Below are 19,342 nucleotides of genomic sequence, written 5' to 3'. Positions count from 1 at the left end.
ATGGCCCGGAAGCTGCTGCTCCTCCTTTGCCTGTTCTCCGGCTTGCACGCGAGGTAAGTGGCGCCGGGGCTCCGCATCCCCGGAGGCTCCGAGCCAGGCGGGAGGGCGGCTGGGGGCGCTGTCCGCCGGCCGGGAGTCCCGGCGCACCCTGCCGTCGGCTGTGCTGCGGCACAGCCCGCCAGGCCGGCGAGCAGGAGCCTCGGGGAAGTCGGCCTGCATCTCACCTGTCCCATCTCCCCCTGGACGCGACCATCTGCGTCTCGCAGCTGGGCGGCTGCAGCCTTATCTGCAGCCAGGAATATGGGGGCTGTGAGGTGAATGGGCTCTTCTCCTGAATCTTTTAGGGTCTGGTGGTTTTTCGGGGTTTTGAAAATCAATATTATAGGGGAGCGTTGGTGTCTACTTCCGTGTCTACCCCATATCCCTCCCGTCAAAGTGTTTCAGGGGCTCACACACACACATTGAGCAGACAATTATGTATCGTTTCTATCACTCTGAAATTTCCCAGGACCCAGGAGTCACGGTTTCCTAGCTGTCCACTTTAGTCCGGTCTGTAGAGCAACCGGGCTGAAGGCAAGTGGAGGAGAACTGGGACAAGGTGGGCGGCTGGGGCCCTGGTTCTCAGCAAGGATTTCCCTTCCCAGGTCCTGCAAATACACACACACACACACACACACACGCACACATGCATCCCTTCTAGATGAGCCACTTTTCACACTCAAGAACATACAACACCTACCCCCATGAAACAAGCGTGTTGAAATTAACAAGGCTTCTGCCTACTAACTGTAAGAAATTATCTCACCATAAATACCCTAACCTTCCTCCCAGAACACCAACCATCTAATGGGAGCTTAGAAAGACTCCAGGAAGAGAAGAAGAGGGCTCATGAGGATTGAAGGGTAGTGGGACCAGAAGGGTTAAACCCTGTTGCTGTAAATACAACTGGAGATTCTGGGTTTGGTTTCTTTAATTTTGTCTCCCAGACTAGATCTCTGGCCCAGGGCCTGCAGATTGTCCTGTGCTTTCGAAATTAGAGTAGCTCCCTTCCTCTCCCCCCATCGCCACCCCAAGAGTCTCAGGGCACCCCAACCCCCAGAACACTCTTGTTTTGACACTTCTTCATTTCCTGGATCTGGGAGCTAGAGAACGAGAGAGCGTCCCTGTGGGCCATCAGCCCTGCAGGTGTCAGCAAGAAATGCTAGGAAGTCTTGCATTTTCATTCATATTTGTGAAGTACCAAGGAACTAGGAAGGCACATTTACAAATTTCAATTCTCACTCTCCACCTTTGACAGGGGTATTTGGCCCTGAGGAATAAAGCTCTGACCCTCCCCTCCATACCACTTGTCTTCACTATGAGTTGAGAGTGTGAAAGGCAGGCGGTGTGTGCCAGGGATGGCAGACTCGAGGGTGACTCACAGGCACCTCTCTCAACTAGGCAGAGCACTCCTTGGGCCTTTCAACTTAAATTTCTTCCTGTCTAAGGAGAGAACTAGGAAGGGCAATGGAAGTGTACTTTCTGAGGCTGATTCTGTCTGGATGTATCTCTGTTTAGAGACAGACAGCACCAGGCATAACATGGAGGTCTGAAGTCGTATCTAGATCTGAAGTTGTGTCTGCATGACCTTTCTATTGCCACTGACTGGAGGAAGTGACCTGCGGTTAAGGGTTGGATAATCACCTGTTTAGATCTATAGATACTTAACATGCTAGGAGGAAAACTACCTATTGTCCTCATTACTTTATGTGCTTAGTAGGAAGATATCGTAGTATCTAACTTGAAACAGTTTTCTAGAGATTCCCAAAAACACACCCAGTCTCTTGGGATTCTTCATCTTTCCATTTTGCCAAGGCAGATATAATGATTTTAATATATCCTATGTCTGGGTTGGTTCCCTGGCCTTCAAAACAGAGGTTGCATATTAGTTGAAAAAAATCCAAATTTTAAACTAATTTTATTGCCGTATGCCTCTCCTTTGAAAGTGTCTTTGTTCTTTGAATGAGTTTTTACACACATGTGAAATAATCTGATGTCTAGTGTCATCTTCCAAAACTGTTGTTAATTCTCAGAGGATTTTCATTTGCACTTCAGAATGTCTTCCTCGTGTTGAAGTGCCCTGGAAAAGGTTCTGAGAGTTGTACTCTATGGTGATGGCTTGGCAACTCCCTGGAGGGAAAAGTGCCCCATTCTGATACCCATGGATGAGCTTATTGTACATTAAATGCGCTAAGTCACACCTGGACCTTGGTAATACTTGGAAGATGCTTAACTGCTTTCTAAAGTTTAGGAGCTCCTCTTATTGTTTAAAAATACTTCAGACTTTGTTTCTGGCCTTCTAGTTGAAGAGAAAGTGTAAGACATGAAAATAACAGTTGAGGGTTGAGAAGTTTTTTTTTTTTTTTTTAAAGATTGGCGCCTGAGCTAACATCTGTTGCCAATCTTATTTTCTTTTTCTTCTTCTTCTTCCCAAAGCCCCCAGTACATAGTTGTATATTCTAGTTGTAGGTCCTTCTGGTTGTGCTGTGTGGGATGCTGCTTCTATTTCCTTCTCTGAAGTCCTGCAGCAAACTGACATGGGATCAGGATTGGGAGAGCCCAGTGTTGGCCACTGAGGGGCCAAGAGCATCTCTGCCCACTGTCCACCCCAACCCAGCCAGGGTCCCGTTTTCCCTCCTAAAGGGATGGAAGAGAGCACTGCTTCTTTTCCTTTCTGTTCTACCTCACTCTCACCTACCCTGGCCTCTAAGGAAAAAGCTTTTGAAATTTCAGGAAAACGCTCTCATCACCACTAGAGGGAGAATTAGGCTCAGTGTAATACCTGTTACTGAAGTAGCTCAAAGCAGTTTTCAGAAGCTAAGGCTGTGTATACAGAGAACTGATGAAGAGTTAGGGTGCTCAGTCTGTGTCCATATGACCACTAGGGCAATAGAAAATAACAGCATGGAGAGCATGCTGGTCTGTGCTGGTGAGCTGTCTTTGGGCATGGAGGAGGGGAGGAAAAAAGAGGTTAAGGGAGAAGGGGAGAGTAGGGGAGGGCAGGAGAAGAGAGGACAGGGAAAGAGACAGACAGCAGAGGGAGAGAGGAAAGCACAGTGGCTGAATTGGAACATGTCCTAAGAATGGTGTATGTGATTCCTTGGGGGCAGACTGGCCCTATGTCCACAATCCCCCAAATGCTTTTGCTCTAGAATGAATTGCCAGGTCCTGTGTGCAGTGATTGGCTCCAGCTATCCATGTCCTACAGAACCTGCTTCAACCTACTTTTTTTTGCAAGATGATAAAATTAATATTCCTGACAAAATAAAATATTCTACAGTGACATTTTAAATTCTGTAGTGTTATTTTTGTAAAAGTCCAGTTTGACAAATAATGAAATAAATATCTGTCCCAAATTTTTTACGTTCCTGTTGATGGCAAATAAAAGTCCACGGCCTTTTTTATAGTTTCTATGGATGACTTATTGTAGCATTCTGCCCAATAGGTATTTAAGAAATAGAATAACAGTGTAAGATCAGCCTAGGAAAACCTTAAGGCAATCTGTAAGGTATATGCCATGTACTCATTATCAGAATCTTATAAACATGTGTGTATTCATCCAGAACTAAACTGACACTGCTCTAGTCTATGTTAAGCCTAGTTGACACTCAGAAAAAGATTCATGTATATAATATATGATATAAACATATGATTATATATAATATATGTTATATAACTATTATTGTAACAATATAATATTTATGATTCTGAAGTTTTAAACAAAGTAGAGATAATAACTTTAAAAAGTTTATTCTTTTCATTTATTTCATGCTCATTATAGATAATTTAGAAAATTCCAGAAATTAACTTCAGTAAATTTCGATCCAGAGCACAACTGCCCTGAGATGGTATTAACATTTTGGCTCCTGTCTCGGAAGCCAAACAGAAATGAGCTCATATCCAATCAGGACAAATAAAACTCAATGAAATTTTCTGTTGCATATTGTACTCTTTTACCTGAGGAAAAACCATTAAGGCACGCACACTGACATACTATAAAGGAGAAAGTTTGTTGGTTTGTTTTACGAGCTTTCTTGCCCTGGTAAATGGCAGTCTACCTGGAAATGCTGCTTTAAGGCAAAAGAGGACTCTCCTCTTTTCAAACCCGAATGGCTGTGTTGTTGAGACGGCCTCACTCGCTAAGAAAACTAGCTTGTCATTTCAAGGCATCTCCATTCAAGTACTCCTGTCAGTGTGTATCTCCCAGGAGAGGCTGCTGTTATGCTCAGCCCTGCACGAGACAAGCTCAGAGATGCTCAAGAGTTCGTTTAGATCTGTTTATTAAGGGGCCAAATGATCAACACATATTAGAAATATTTTAATTTTTAATGTCTGTATTAGCCTGCTCTGTAAGAGGTGAATCACTTTGTGTAGTAGGAGGCATGTAAGATAGCCAGAAGGTGTTTGCCAGCCAACATCTCTGTTCCTTGTTACCCACATGAGTGCTGCCCAGGAGGACCATTTCATAATATCTCCATATCTGCCTAGACCAGAGGTTCCAATCTCCATGAGAAGCACAGAAGTCAGACTCAACTCTTCTTAGTGAGCACATTCTGCAAAAGCTCTTCTCACCCTCAAGTAATTGAGGTCTTGGCAGGGGGGGGGGGGGGGGGGGGGGGGGCGGTGACATGATGAAGACACCATTTTGCGAACATCTGGAAGGTTTGTGCCTTGACTTTCAGAGGTTCTCAAGGTGGATCCAAGGAAGGCTGATTGCCTGCTGCTTAATCTTCTCACATTGATTTACTTATCACAGTGTCTGTAGTTTAACTTGGACATGGAACATTTTGTGACATTTAATGAAAATATTATGTCATATTAATGGCAGTAGCATCCTTCCTGTTGAATCCTTTCTAATTTGTGTTTCATTTTATTTTTTAATTTTAGAGGTAATCCATTGATTGGGCTGAGGGTATGGGGGACTTTCTGCATATTTCCTTGGTGCCCTGGAGCCAATCCTCCAACTTATGTGTCACACTTTGTGCCATAATTACAGATCCAGAAAGATGGAAGAGGATGAATATGAAGATTCATCGTCAAACCAAAAGTGGGTCTTGGCTCCAAAATCCCAAGATACTGATGTAACACTTATTCTCAACAAGTTGCTAAGAGAATATGATAAAAAACTGAGGCCGGACATTGGAAGTGAGTGTTGATGTTTGTTATTCCTATAGAAAATACACTGTTTCCTTTTATTTCCTCTATTATGATGTATTTTTTGTTTTTATCTTTAAATAATTATAAATTCACCGGACGTTGCAAAGATAGTGCATCATCACACGGTTCATGCCTATCACGTGATATCAAAACCAGGAAGTTGACTTTGGTAAAATGTGTGTACATGGTTCTGTCATCTTATCATGTGTAGATTTGTGTAGCAATCACTGCAGTCGTGATACAGAACTGTTTCATCGCCATGCTGATCCCCCTTCTGCTACTCCTTTATAGTCTGACCCACTTCCCTCCTCCAAAATTCCTAATTCCTGTCAGCCACTAATTTGTTTTCCACTTCTCTATTTTCGTCATTTTGAGAATATTACATACATGCAGTCGGTCGTTTGAGACTAGCTTTTCTTTACTCAGCAAAATGATTTTGGGATTCATTCAAGTTATTGTGCGTATGAATAGTTTATTCTTTCTCATTGCTGAGTAATCTTCCGTGGTACAAATGTACCACAGTTTGTTTATCCATTTACCTATTGAGGAACATTTTGGTTGTTTCTAGTTTTTGTCTGTGACAAATAAAATGACTGTGTGCATTTGTATACAGGTTCTTATGTGGATGAGATTTTTGTTCTCTGGGATAAATGCCTAGGAATCTAATTCCAGGTCAGATGATTAATGTTTGTTTAGTTTTTAAAGAAACTGTCAAACTCTTTTCTAAAGTGGCTGTACCATTTTCTACTCCCACCAGCAATGTATGAGAGATCGAGTTTCTCTGTATCCTTACCAGCTAACGGTGTTGTTCCTATTTTTTTATTTTAGTTACTCTAATAAGTGTTATGTCTAATGGGCTGATATCTCATTGTGGTCTTAATTTGCATTTCCCTAATGGTGAGTGATATGGAACTGTTTTTATGTGCTTATTTGCCAAAAGTATACCCTCTTCATTGAAATATCTCTTCATATTAGTTGACCCTGTAAAAATTGGATTATTTTGTTTTATTTTTTCTATTCATATTGAGTTCTTCATATATTCTAGATATGATTCCTTTGTCAAAGGTAGTTTGCAGATCTTTTTCTCTCAGTGTGTAGCTTGTCTTTTCATTCTCTCAACGAGATCTTTCACCGACTAAGTTTTTAATATTGATGGACTCTAATTTATTGAGTTTTAATCTTTTATGGAACATGCTTTTGGAGTAATGTCTAAGAACTCTTCATGAAACTCTGGTTCCTGATGATTTCCTCCTCTATTTTCTTCTAAAAGTTTTATAATTTTATGTTTTACATTTAATTCAGTATCTATTTTAAGTTAACTTTTATATAAAATCAAAGTGAAGATTTAGAGCTAAGTTCCTTTTTTTTTTTTTTTGGTTTATGGATATCCAGTTACTCTATCACCATTTGTTGAAAAGACTGTCCTTCCTTCATCTGTCAAATTGCATTTGCACATATGTCAGAAATCAGTTTTGATTACTATAGCTATATAATAAGCCTTGAAATTGCATAGAGTAATTCAACCTCTTTATTCCCCTGTTTCAAAATTATTTTAACTTTTATAACCCATTTATTGTATATATGAATTTTAGGATTATCTTGTCTATATCTACAAAAAATCTTGTGTTAAATTTTTGTATCAATTTGGGAAGACATCTTTACTATGTTGAGTATTCCAATCCATAAATATGACGTTTTCCCATTTATTTAGGTCTTTAATTTCTTACATCCACTGTTTTACAGTTTTTAGTGTACAGGTTTTGAACATATTTTGTTAGATCTGCGCCTAAGTATTTAATGTTTTTGGAGTGATTGTAGGTGGTACTGTATTTTAAAATCCCTTTTTACCTGTATTCATTGCCAGTATACAGAAATCCAATTGATTTTTGTAAGTTGCTGTTGTGTCCTCTGACTTGCTGAATTCACTTACTAATTTTAGAATGTTTTGATAGGTTCCTTAGAATTTTCTGTGGACACCATCATGTCATTTGTAAATGACAGTTTTATGTCTTGCTTTCCAATCTGTATACTGTTTATTTCCTTTTCTTGCCTTATTGCATCAGCTAGAACTTCCAACACCACATTGAATAACAGTAGTGTCAGTGGACATCTTGCCTTGTTCCAGATCTTAGAGGAAAAGTAATCAGTCTTTCACCATTAAGTGTGATGTTAACTAGAGGTATTTTGTATATATTCTTTATCAAGTTGAGAAAGTTCCTTCTAGTCCTAGTTTTCTGAGAGAATTTTTTTTTTATCTTGAAAGGGTGTTGAATTTTGCTAAATGCTTTTTCTGGGTCAGTTGATATGATCATGCAGTTGTTTTTTGGCCAGTTAATAGAATGGACTAGATTGATTGATTTTAAAATGTTGAAGCAGCCTTCCATCCTAGAATAAACCTCACTTAGTTGTCATGTTTAATGATACTATTTTTTGTATGTGTGTGAGGAAGATTGGCCCTGAGCTAACATGTTGCCAATCTTCCCGCTTTTGCTTGAGGAAGATTGTCACTGAGCTAACATCTGTGCCAGTAATCTTCTGTTTTATGTGGGATACCGCCACAGCATGGCTTGACAAGCAGTGTTAGGCCTGTGGCAGGATCCAAACATGTGAACCCTTGGCTACTGAAGCAGAGTGTGCAAACTTAACCATTATGCCACCAGGTCAATCCATAAAGATGCTATTTTTTTTAAACTCTTTTTACGTATTGCTGAATTTCTTTTACTAGTATTTTTTTAAGGATGTTTGTATCTCCATTCATGAGGGATGCTGGTCTGTAGTTTTCTTTTTCCTTTTTTTTTTTGCTTTTTAGCAATCTTTGGTTTTGGTGTCAGGTAATACTAGCTTCATAAAATGAGTTGGGAAGCCTTCCTTATCTTTGTTTTCCAGAAGAGGTTGTGTAAGAGTTTGTGCTAACTCTTCTTTAAATATTTCATAGAATTCTCCAATGATACTTCTGGGTCAGGAGATTTATTTTCTGGGATTTTCTTCATTACAAATTCATTTCCTTAGTAGTTGTAAGTCTTTTCAAATTGTCAGTTGCATATTAGGTGAGTTGTGATAGTTTTGCTTTTCAAGGAATTGGCCCATTTCTTTTGAAATGTTAAATTTATGTGTGTAGAAGTGTTCATGATAGGAATATTGTAATATTAGGATGGTTTTAGTACTGTAGGTCCTATAATAATATCCTCTGCCTCATTTCTGCTATTGGTACTTTGTGTCGTCTTTCTTTTTTCTTTGTCATCTTGCTAGAAGTTTGTTTCATTGACCTTTTCAAAGAATCAACCCTTTGTTTCATTGTTTTTCTCTTTTCAATTTAATTAAATTTTGCCTTTATTTTTATTATTTTCTTTCTTCTGCTTGCTTTGGGTTTATTTTGTTCTTCTTTGAGGTAGCAGTTAGAGTCTTGACTTCAGACTATTCTTCTTTTCTAATGCAAGCATTTAGTGCTCTAAATTGCCCTCTCTGCACTGCTTTAGCTGCATCTCACAGATTTTGATATGTTGCATTTTCATTTTTCTTTCAGTTCAATGCTTTTTTTATATCCCTTTAGATTTTTGTCCTTAGCTCATGGATTATTTGGAAATGTCTTTTTAGTTTCCAAGTGTTTGGAAGTTTTCCTGTTATCTGTTACTGATTTCTAGTTTGCTTCCATTGTGATTTGAGAACATACTTTGTATGAGTTCAGTTCTTTTAAATTTGTTAGTGTTTGATTTATGTCCCAGGATGTTGTCTGTTATGGTGAATGCTCTATAGGCACTTGAAAAGAATGTATATTCTGCTGTTGATAGATGGTTTGGATCCTCCTATTTGATAATATTGTTGAGTTCTTTTATATCTTTGCTAACTTTTCTGTCTAGTTTTTCTATGAGTTGTTATGATAGATTAAAAATCAGTGGGTTAAAAAGCTGATCCAAGATTGAGACAAGCGTGTGTTTGGCCAAGAGAGAAATATATACAATTGCTGGCACAGGCCTGCATTGTATTCATGGTTGTGGTCAGAGAACATGGAGATTGCAGGAGACATGTTTTTCATACGATGCACCCAGGCTATGACTTATTTCCTCTTTTCTGTGGAGCTCAATTTCTTGTAGAGCCCAATGGCTTGCCGTCTCTCACTCTACCCCAGCCACCCTGTTCATCTCTTTTCCCAAGTTTGAGGCTCAGGTCTCCAATTTATCTGTAGCATGACGTAGAATTATACTGGTTCCAGTAGGTCTAGAATTTCAAAATCCTTGTGGTGTAGTATGCAAGAAGGTTTGGAGATGCAGGACCAGTGCAATATTTGAGCAGTCATATTATTTTTCTATGTCTCAGTTGCCTCTTCCATACAATCAAGGAGGGTGACCAAATTACTCTTAAACTTCCTTCCAGCTTTAAGATATTTATTCAGTGAGTATACATTTAAATTATCATTGCACAAGCTAAATTCACTTGTCACCAAAGTCTTCCTGTCATAATTAGATAAAAGGTCCCTCCAGGGTGAAGAGTGGCAACAATTCTGCATTTATATGGAAAGAGAAAATTGAGAAAGTATTGCTGATTTTCTCATTAATTGTTAGACACTGTGCTTGACCTTAGAGCAAAGATAAGTAAGACTTCCTACTTGCCCTTCTTGGAATTTGGTCCAATTGGTCCTTTCCTTATCCTGTACTAGAACACAGCAAAGCACCTTTTATCCATGGTATTATTTGGTACCACACTCGTCCTCTGAGATTGAAAATTGAACATGGGTAGAAAGTGGGTAAGCTCGGCTTCCAACCCAGATCTCTCTGACTATAGCTAGATTACTTAGCCACTGCACTGTTTATAGAAAATACAAGACAAGCTTATTCCAAAACAGGACACTCGTCTTTCACCCACACATAACCTGGAAGGGGATATAGTAAGGCTTTGTTACATGCGACAGGCGAGCAGAATTCACAATTCTAAGGATTTTACTTTTCCATCATGTACATAAGGAATTGTGAATTCTCTAAATGAAACAGAGTAGTACACACTAAGAATGAAGGCTTCTTTTTTAGAAGGCAGCTACTCTAACGTCTCATGTCATTTGCTCCTCAGAAATCATTATCATATATCAGAAGAGCTCTGTGGTTTTTGAGTAAAGGAGATTTAAGAAAACAATGAAATATAAAACCATAAAGCAGGATACTCCTTTTGGGTGTGATGACTTTAGAATTCCACCATGCACATTGTCATGGTCCTTGGGACAGCAGAGTGAACTGATAAAAGTCCCCAGGTTTACTGGGGCATCATAGGATTCCTCTTCCTGTCTCATTTAAGTGCTAAAAAATGCCTCATTGGTAGAATCCAGCAACTCACTCACATTCAATCAGAATAACTGCCCAAGAACAGCTCTCCTGGTAGAAGATACTGAGTTAGACACCATTTTCTTCATAGTTTAGAACGTCTCTGATTTAAAGGATAATTTTCTGTAAAAATATGAATTCCTTTTCTTTTCTCACTAGTTTTTTCACATGTAGCCTGTTTTAGTTGTTATAACCATCAGGCCTCCTCATCACGGCACAGTCGACTTATATGTGCATAACGTAGTGCTGCACATGGGTTTATCAGTTTATTGCAGTTACCAGTGTATTTGCTCACCTCCCTTATCACTGTCTCCCTCTCTCAGCCAGTCAGCGCATGTTTACTGACCATTCACTCTGTTCCAAGCCCTGGGCCATGGACATGCGGCCAGCAACATAGATACTATCCACATTTGTGTTCTTCTGATGGGGAGGGAGAGGAGAAGGGATCTTCAAAGAGCAATTAGGGGTGGATATTGATAGTCCCACTTTGGAGTAAAGCGAGCCTATTCAAGACACTCCCTGGCTTAAATTTCTTAAAAACTCCACTTTCTTCTAGGATAAAGTCCAAGCCCCTTAAAATGACATAAAGAGGTAAGCCACTCTCTGGCCCTTGCCTCCACCTCTGCTTTCTTTTCCTGATACTCTGCCCCTCACATGTTATACCCTTCGGGGATACCAAACCTTCTGTTTCCCCATCTGGGCCCTTGCTTTTGCTGTTTTCTCATTCTAGCTTAGGATTCTCTTAACTCCTTTCTTCCACTTCTGCACTAAGATCACCCTACGTTTCTTTGAGCCTTGATGTCATGTCCTATGAGGAGCCTTCTTCCATGACTTGCACACCCCTCGCCTACCTGCTGTGGTGGATCAAGTGTTTCCCCTGAGTTTCTTCCAGCATCAATTTTTCATCTTTAAAATGGGGATAATAGATTTTGAAGGGCTGTCTTGAGGATGACGTGATGTGGTGTGACCATGAAACAGTTTCTGCACCATTTTTGTGTACTTTCCACAATTCTACAGCTGAGAATTGATCTTTGTTTTCCCTGGGACACAGTTTTCAATTCCTAACTATAGATGCATCAGTTCCCATTGGCATCTCCCAACATACGTATTTCAGTTGCATCCACAAAGATCCAACATCAGGAAATAAATTAAATGGCTCATCACTGTTATTGTCAACAATAAAGAGATGGAATCGAACAGACTCATTTATGTTGCATAGAAGTAACATATCCAAATAGAATCGTCTAATTAGTTTTCGTAATACAAATTGTGATCATTATGTTTTAAAAATACTCACTGCTTTCCTAGCTATTAACTCTCCTAAACTAACTTCTAAATTATGGATATATCTGTTTTAGTTCCTTGTCTTTAACTATCCATCATTCTAAGTAATACTTCAGCTATGTCCTTTACTACTTCTGGGTTAGGCAGGGTGTAATTTATCACAGGAACAGATATTGTCATATGAGCTTGAAAAGGCTGGAGGAGGATAAACCTTTTAGTAAGAGCATTGTGAAAAAGAAGGGAAATCACCTGACTGAATTTCTCTCCCTTCAGGGTTTCAGGAAATTTGAACCATTCTCCTGAAAATAGATTATTACAGAATACAAATTCCCTCTCCATAATATGGACAATCTGTGCCAAATATGATTTTTCTTGGGAACAGTAAAGGCTACATGTTGGCTCTTAAAGATGAATGGACACTGTGAAAATATGTGCACTGCATAGAAATGACCGGTTCATTTAATTCAGGCAGAGCACCTGAATAATCTCCCCTTGACTGTTTTCATGGATAAAGGGATTGATTTTCTGTTCCTCTTCTTCAGGTGTTTGCATTTCTGGACTTCTTTTGCAGGCTTTTCTAAAGTTTATTTTCCCAGTTTAGTTAAAACTTCTTCTAAATGTGGAATGACAAACATCCAGTACAAGAGGAAGCTGATTGCAGGGGTGAGGAGGTGAGCTGTGCTACTGCTGTAATTCTGTGGCAAAAGGCGGAAACTCTGGTCTCCTCAAGGGGGCACGCCCCCACGCCCCACCTGAGGGGGAGCACTGGATAAGATGCCACCTAGAGCTTCTTTCCTTCAGGCTTGCCAGAGCTGCACATGGCACTGGGCACTGACTCAGGGGGACTGAAGTAACCCAAACAATTCTCTGCTGGGTGCCACAGGGGAAGCGCCTGCTCGTTCCAGGGTCTTGTTCCGGGTGAGGATAAGGAAAGAGAAAATGACTAAATAGTAGGAATATGACCCAAATAAGTCTGCAGTTAGTTTTGTTGCAGATAATATATTTTTAAACAATGATAAGAAATAACAAGTGGGCCTTATAGTATAATTTTTAAAGCAAGCCTTATTATGCTGCTTCTTAATATCTTTCAGTGAAAACTTATGAGCATAATTGAGTCACCATAAAGCTATAAAATGAGTGCTTAAAGACTGTTGCTCATAGATGTGATATCTCTGAGAGAGGCCTGGATTAGCCAGTAGAAATTCAGAGAGCTCCACCTGTTTCTGAGCTGGTTCCTGGTGTGTGTAAACGCGACCACTCCTGCTACACCCTGTTACAGGTTTTGAGAGTTCAAATTGGATCGCTGAATTTGAGAGAATTTTGAAATGTGTGAAGGGCTGTACAAAGAATCAAATTATTGATTAATATATTATGATATTATTATTAAGGTATTATTAAGATATTATGATTTATAATGGGTGTGTACAGTTGTCTCTTATCCTGATGGTCTTCATAATTTAAGAAAAATAAAATATATGTTTTAAAACAAAGGGATGAAGTACAGATAATGAAGTGTACGTGCTTGTATGTCAGAGGAAGAGGGAGTTGGAGGTATTGTGTGGGATATTTTGGGGTCCTTCAAAGCATAGTGCACTGATGGAATGCAGCATGGGTAGTGATTTTTGGACAACCCCTCACTAACTCGAGTCAGACTATCTTTCCATTTCCTTTTTTTTTTTTTTTTTTTGCTGAGGAAGATTTGCCCTGAGTTAACATCTGTTGCCAGTCTTCCTTTTTTGTGTGTGTGATCTGCTGCCACAGCATGGCCACTGAGGAGTGGTGTAGGTCCACGTCCAGGAACCGAACCTGGGCTGCCAAAGCAGAGAGCACTGAACTTTACCATTAGGCCACTGGAGCTGGCCCTCTTTTCATTTCTTAATGCAGATCAGATGACCTCAGATAACTGTCTCAACTGTACGTTTAGGTTAGTTTGGCTAGTCCTTACCTAAAAACCACAACCTACTCTACAGACAGGTGAGTTATCATTTTCTGGCTATTACCATATATCCAGAAAATAATTCAAATGTATTCACTCCACTCTTGGAACAGAAGTAGGAGGAGAGGAAACAGACATTCTTAATTGCTGTTCTTGAAGTAAAAGCTATTACTGTAGACTTAGTTAACTGATTCTCTCACAAAGTTAATTCAAATGCATAAGGGAGGTTGAGAACAAGCTTTGTGGAGAACTTATACCTGTTGTCTCTATGAGAGACTAATTAGGCATCCAGAGGACGTTGGGTTAAGACCCATTACTTCAGCTCAACGTATATCGGTCTGTGCCCCTTCCCCATGTATTCCCCACCATTTGGGGCAATGATCCATTTTGCACGCATACCTTAGCACTTAGGCTTTCACCATGGTGCTCTTTTACCTGAGGCAGAATTCTGTGTAAGGCAAGGCTGCATTAGAGTCTTTGCATGTCGTTCACTTAATTAAAAAGATTTTTACTGGGCTATATTTTTTCTTGTAAGGAACGTATAATGAGGTTTCAATGCATAAATATTTGATTTTTTCCTGTAGGTAATTTAGTAAATAACTTGGGTCATATGTCCCTAGGAGTAATCTAATGACTGGACTTGATCTGAATATTCAGTTCCATTCAAAGAATAACAAATGATGTTACTTATGTTTATTCATTAATGCTCCAGGAACTGAGCAAAATAGCTTCGTGTGTATTAGAGTTTGTGAGTGAGAAAAGATCTGGATGTAAATAATGGGTTCTTCTACCAGTTACCAACAGATTCACGGAGAGAAAGAAAGAACCTCACTGACCTGTAGGTTTCCATCTCTAAATCGAATAATTAAAACTACATCTGAGTCCTGTTATAGGAATTACAGATTATAACACCCACCCCGTAGCGAGCAGACTGAAAATGTCAGGTGCTTCCATCCACTGTGTTCCCAGACCCACGCTCTGTCTTGCATGCTGTTTCGGTTTGGTTTATAAGTAGTGGAACAGAGCCCTGCAGACAGCTCCATTGCCTGAGCTCCCTCAGACACCTGGAATAAGCTCCCCACTACGAGGAAAGCTTTGGTGGAGAAAGGAACACCAGTCCTCTAGACCATGCCTACCTGAAACAGGACATCTGAGAAGTGAAGCTGGGGAGTGAGGAACACTGGTGATCTCCCCTTCCCAGCGTACCATCATAATCCTTGACTCAGAGCCTGGAGGAGTGGGAGCCTCTGCTGTCTTGGCCAAGCCCACCAGCATAGAGGGCCAGAGTAGAGGTTTTGTGGAATGGATCTGGGGATGGGGCAGAGAGAGCATTTGGTGGCTAAAACCCCACAGACTCTCACTGTTCTCACTGATATTGAGCAGAATTTCTTGAATAAATGTTTTTCCATTTGCTGTATGACCTTAGGACAATTTCTAGGAAATTTCAATACCTTTTTCAGTTTATTGAAATATAATTGTTAAATAAAATAATAAGATGTTTAAAGTGTACTTCATGATGATTTGTTATGCATATAGGTTTTGATGTGATTCCTCCCATCTAGTTAATTAATACATCCATAATTTACACATTTTGATGAGAACATTCAAATTCTGCCTCTTAGCAAATTTCACTTATACAATACATTGTTATCAGCTATAGTCACCATGTTATACATTAGATCCAAAGAATTTTCTCCAGTTAAATGGCTATTTCATTTGGGAGAGGGCTTACTGAGCTCCTCATTTTGCCATTCTGGGAGTCCTGTCTCTTGCTTTCATTTTTGATAGAGGATTCTGGGTTAAAAGTCATTTTTTTTGCTTGTTTTTCCTTTCAGTAGTTGAAAGACATTGCTCTACTGTCTTCTCACTTTCATTGTTTCTGATGAGAAACATACTGTCATACTTATCTTTGTTCCTTTATATTTTGTATGCTTTCCCCCTTATGGATTACTCTGATTTTCTCTTTATTACAAGATCTAAGCAATTTGATTATTATTTGCTGTGTTGCATCTCCCTCATGCTTGAGTCTTCTTGAGCTTCTTGGATTTGTGGGTTCATACTTTCTATTAAATTTTAAAAATTTCGGCCATTATTTCTTCAAGAATGTAGGTTTTTTTTCTGATTCCCCCACCTCTCTCCTCTCCAGGGACTTTAATTACACATATTAAGGCTGCTTGAAGTTGTTCCACAGCTCACTGATGTACTTTCCATTAAAAATTTTTCTTTTTTTAAGTTTTATTTCATTTTATTATAAACTTATTTTCTGTGTCTATTGCTATATCTTCAAGTTCGCTAGTCTTTTCTACTGCCATGTCTAATCTACCATTAATCTTTTCCTATGTATTTTTCATCTTAGATATCATAGTCTTCACTTATAGAAGTTTGATTTGTATCATTTATATCTTTGATGTCTCTACTTAATTTTTTGAATATGCTTGTTTTTTTGAATATATAGAATATAGTTAATAACTATTATAGTATCCTTGCCTCTAATTCTAACATTTGTATGAGTCTGGGTTAATTTCTGTTGATTGATTATTCTCATGATGTATTGTGTTTCCAGCTTCTTCACATGCCTGTTAATCTTTGTTGGCATTTCAGACATTGTGAATTTTACCTTATTGATTGCTCAATATTTTTGTATTCCTATAAATATTGTTGAGTGTCATTCTGGGGTACAGTTAAGTTACCTGGAAACAATATGATCCTTTAAATCTTGCTTTTCTGATTTGTTAGGAAGATCTGGAAAAGTGCAGGTTCTAGGGCTAAGTATTCTTTACTATTGAGTCAAGACTTTCCTGCATACTCTACTAAAGGCCCCATGAATTTTGAAATTTTCCACTCTTGCTCTTGAGAACAGGCACTGTTCCCAGTCATATGGGAGCACAGGAAACCATTCTTTAATCCTTATGGATGGTTCTTAGCCTGGTTTCAGATGGTTTTCCTCACACACAGGCACTAAGTGCTCAGCTGGACACCAAAAGGGGCCCTCTCTAGATCTCCAGAATTCTCACACAGCTCTTCCCTCTTCTGGGTGTGTTCTGTGAACTCTAATTGCTTTGGTTTCCTTAGACTCTCAGCTTCATCTCAGCTCAGGGAACTCACTGAGCTCTGCCTAGGTGACTTGCCATGAGCCACAGCTTGGAATCTTTCGAGATAGTAGGCTGGGAGAATTGTAGGGCTAATCTTGCTTGTTTCCAGTCTCAATGGCCACTGTCCTTCATTACTTGAAGGCCAGTGTCATGAAAACAATTGTTTCATATATTTTGTCTGATTTATAATTTCAGGTGAGAGAGTAAATCCAATTCCTGTTGCTCCATCTTGGGTGGAAACAGAAGTGTCCATCTTCCTGGCTGAGTTTAATGTTACAAGCCTATTACTTCTCTGTAGGTTAATATTTGTGGACCTCAGATTTCTTCTAGCCACCTGATTAGGGCAGCTACTACTTAAATTGGGGGTAGCAGAGGTTTGTGTGCTTTTTAGCCACTTTCTTACTGGAGTATTCCTTATTATGTCATATTTGCCACAAGGCAGGGATGGGCAGTAGTTAGGAGTGTAGTTATACTCATACTGGTTTTATATACACCACACTGTCTTCCCAAACTGGTTTCTAGGAGGTTGTGGGAAGAATAGGAAAAGTGAGGAAATATGTCCATTCCCCAGTGATTTTTTCCTTTTTCTCTGAAACGGTCCCTGAATCTGGATGAATCAATTGATCGTTGCCTGGCTTAGGAGCAGTAGAAGAAGGAGATTTCTCCCGAAGGGAGGTGCCCATAATCAGCCTTTTAGGATCTGGTCCAGGCAAAGTGGATTCTTTAGGAAGTGTTTGGATATTAGCTGGTGGCAAATATCGTGTGATAACTATTGGGTATGAGAGTTATGTATCTTTTTACAATGATTACATAGGAAACCACTTATTTTTATCCATGTCAACCATAACAATGAAAAAGCTTCAGCTTTTAAAATATTTCCACCAGTAAACTCAATTTTCTTCCAACAACACACATTTCAAAAATAATCAATATTTTACTCAAATATTAAAAATCTTCCTGCCATTATATCACTCAAGCCATAACTGTAATAAAGTTTGTTGAAGGCTAGTGTGTTGGTCTTTGGAGTCTTCTCACTTTTGCTCTCAGTTTTGTCCAGATTGTCCCTTTCCAAGCTGTTTATATATATATTGGAAAATTCTAATCCTACGAAGGCATTTGTATTTTATCAGATGACAAATGAAGATTGAAAAAACTGTGAGATTTCATTATGGGCATGCAAATATACATATCTACATAAGTAGATAGATAAAAAAGAAAACCAAGAAAAGCTCTAGCCAGGTAAGAAAGAAATCCGAGGAAGACAGGGAATGTTGCCAGTGTTCTTCAACTTCTGATATGCGTTCACTTGCCTAAGACTTTACCTAGTGAGCTTTCTGCCCAAACCATGATCGTGTTATAAATGCTCAGGAAATGCTGACTAGCATTGTCTTACGGTTAAGACAGTCCTCATCCTCAAGGCAGAGCCTTTTGAGGTGCAATGTTCCAAACATGGACTCATCCATCCAAAGTTGGGGCTAGATTGGAATGGGCAGCCAAGAAGAGTCAGACCTGCTCCAGTGCTCACATGCATGTTCCAGCACAGAACTGACCCTTTCTCCAAAGATGTAAAGCATTCCGAGAGTGGGAGTCCTGTATTCTCCAGCCAGCATCTCTTAACCTTGAAAGGCTAACAGTGCCTGATATGTTGCATACCTAGGCTGATATGTTGCATATAAAATACTGGATAAATACTGGATACCTAGACTAGGATGTTGGAAATTTAGGGTGAAACATTGGATATGTAGGCTGAAATGTTGGAAACCAAGGCTGATATGTTCCATACCTAGTGTTGGATAGCTAGGACCATCACTACCCCTATGCTTATACACATACAAAGATCTAACCAGGAACATTGTCCTCCCTCTGTTCATTCATTGCCCTGGAAGATTCTTCATCATGGAATGCCCAGGCTACAAGGATAGAGAGGGTCCTACCTTCAGCACCAAGAGTAAGAAGCTGATTAAATATTCTAGAAATATGTTACCTTTCTAGGTCCTTTTACCTACAAAAACTGAGGCAGTTTCACTGTGGTCAAAATAATATCCCCAGACATTCTGAAATTAAAAGGAGCTCTATGGTAACATCAGTTTAGATTTCGGGAAATAACGTAGTTAGATTAAATTAGGTTTGGCAAGCTCCATGCTCTTGAATCATTTCCACACCATGTTCTACCTTCTCTCTCTCAGTGACTTCCCTCCCTTCATATTCACTCTGATCCATTTTATCCTCTTCTTTTTTCTCATCTCTGTTGCCCTCTTTTTAACAATACACCAATGTCCCAAACGCCTTGTTGTGGTAGATCCAGGACCTATTCACTTTTAAAGATCTTAATCTCCATTCTGTTTCCCATTCCACTATCCCAAGATTTGGTCCTTGACATAACTCAAAACTGCTTAAACACTGAAATTCTTACTCTTATTTTAAATTCTGACTGCAGCATCTACTCTTTTCAATTCTCTGACTCTCTTAGCCCTTTCAAAAATATTCTTTCTCTTCACTGGCTTTCTGTAGAACCTTTACATGTA

At 39.3% G+C, this 19,342-nt stretch overlaps 1 protein-coding gene across 1 annotated transcript in view; it reads left to right on the top strand.

Annotated features, from left to right (window-relative positions):
• The window catches only part of GABRG3 (gamma-aminobutyric acid type A receptor subunit gamma3), a 584,553-nt gene continuing 565,211 nt past the window's right edge, over positions 1-19,342 (top strand). Inside the window, exons 1-2 of the mRNA XM_046654572.1 lie at positions 1-53; positions 5,036-5,184. Coding sequence (XP_046510528.1) covers positions 1-53; positions 5,036-5,184 — 202 coding nt within the window. The remainder of the gene's footprint in view (positions 54-5,035; positions 5,185-19,342) is intronic.

Source organism: Equus quagga, chromosome 2 (assembly GCF_021613505.1).
Source record: "Equus quagga isolate Etosha38 chromosome 2, UCLA_HA_Equagga_1.0, whole genome shotgun sequence".
NCBI classification, from domain to species: domain Eukaryota; kingdom Metazoa; phylum Chordata; class Mammalia; order Perissodactyla; family Equidae; genus Equus; species Equus quagga.
Note: the sequence above shows the minus strand (reverse complement) of the source record. Positions and strands in the feature narration are given on the sequence as shown.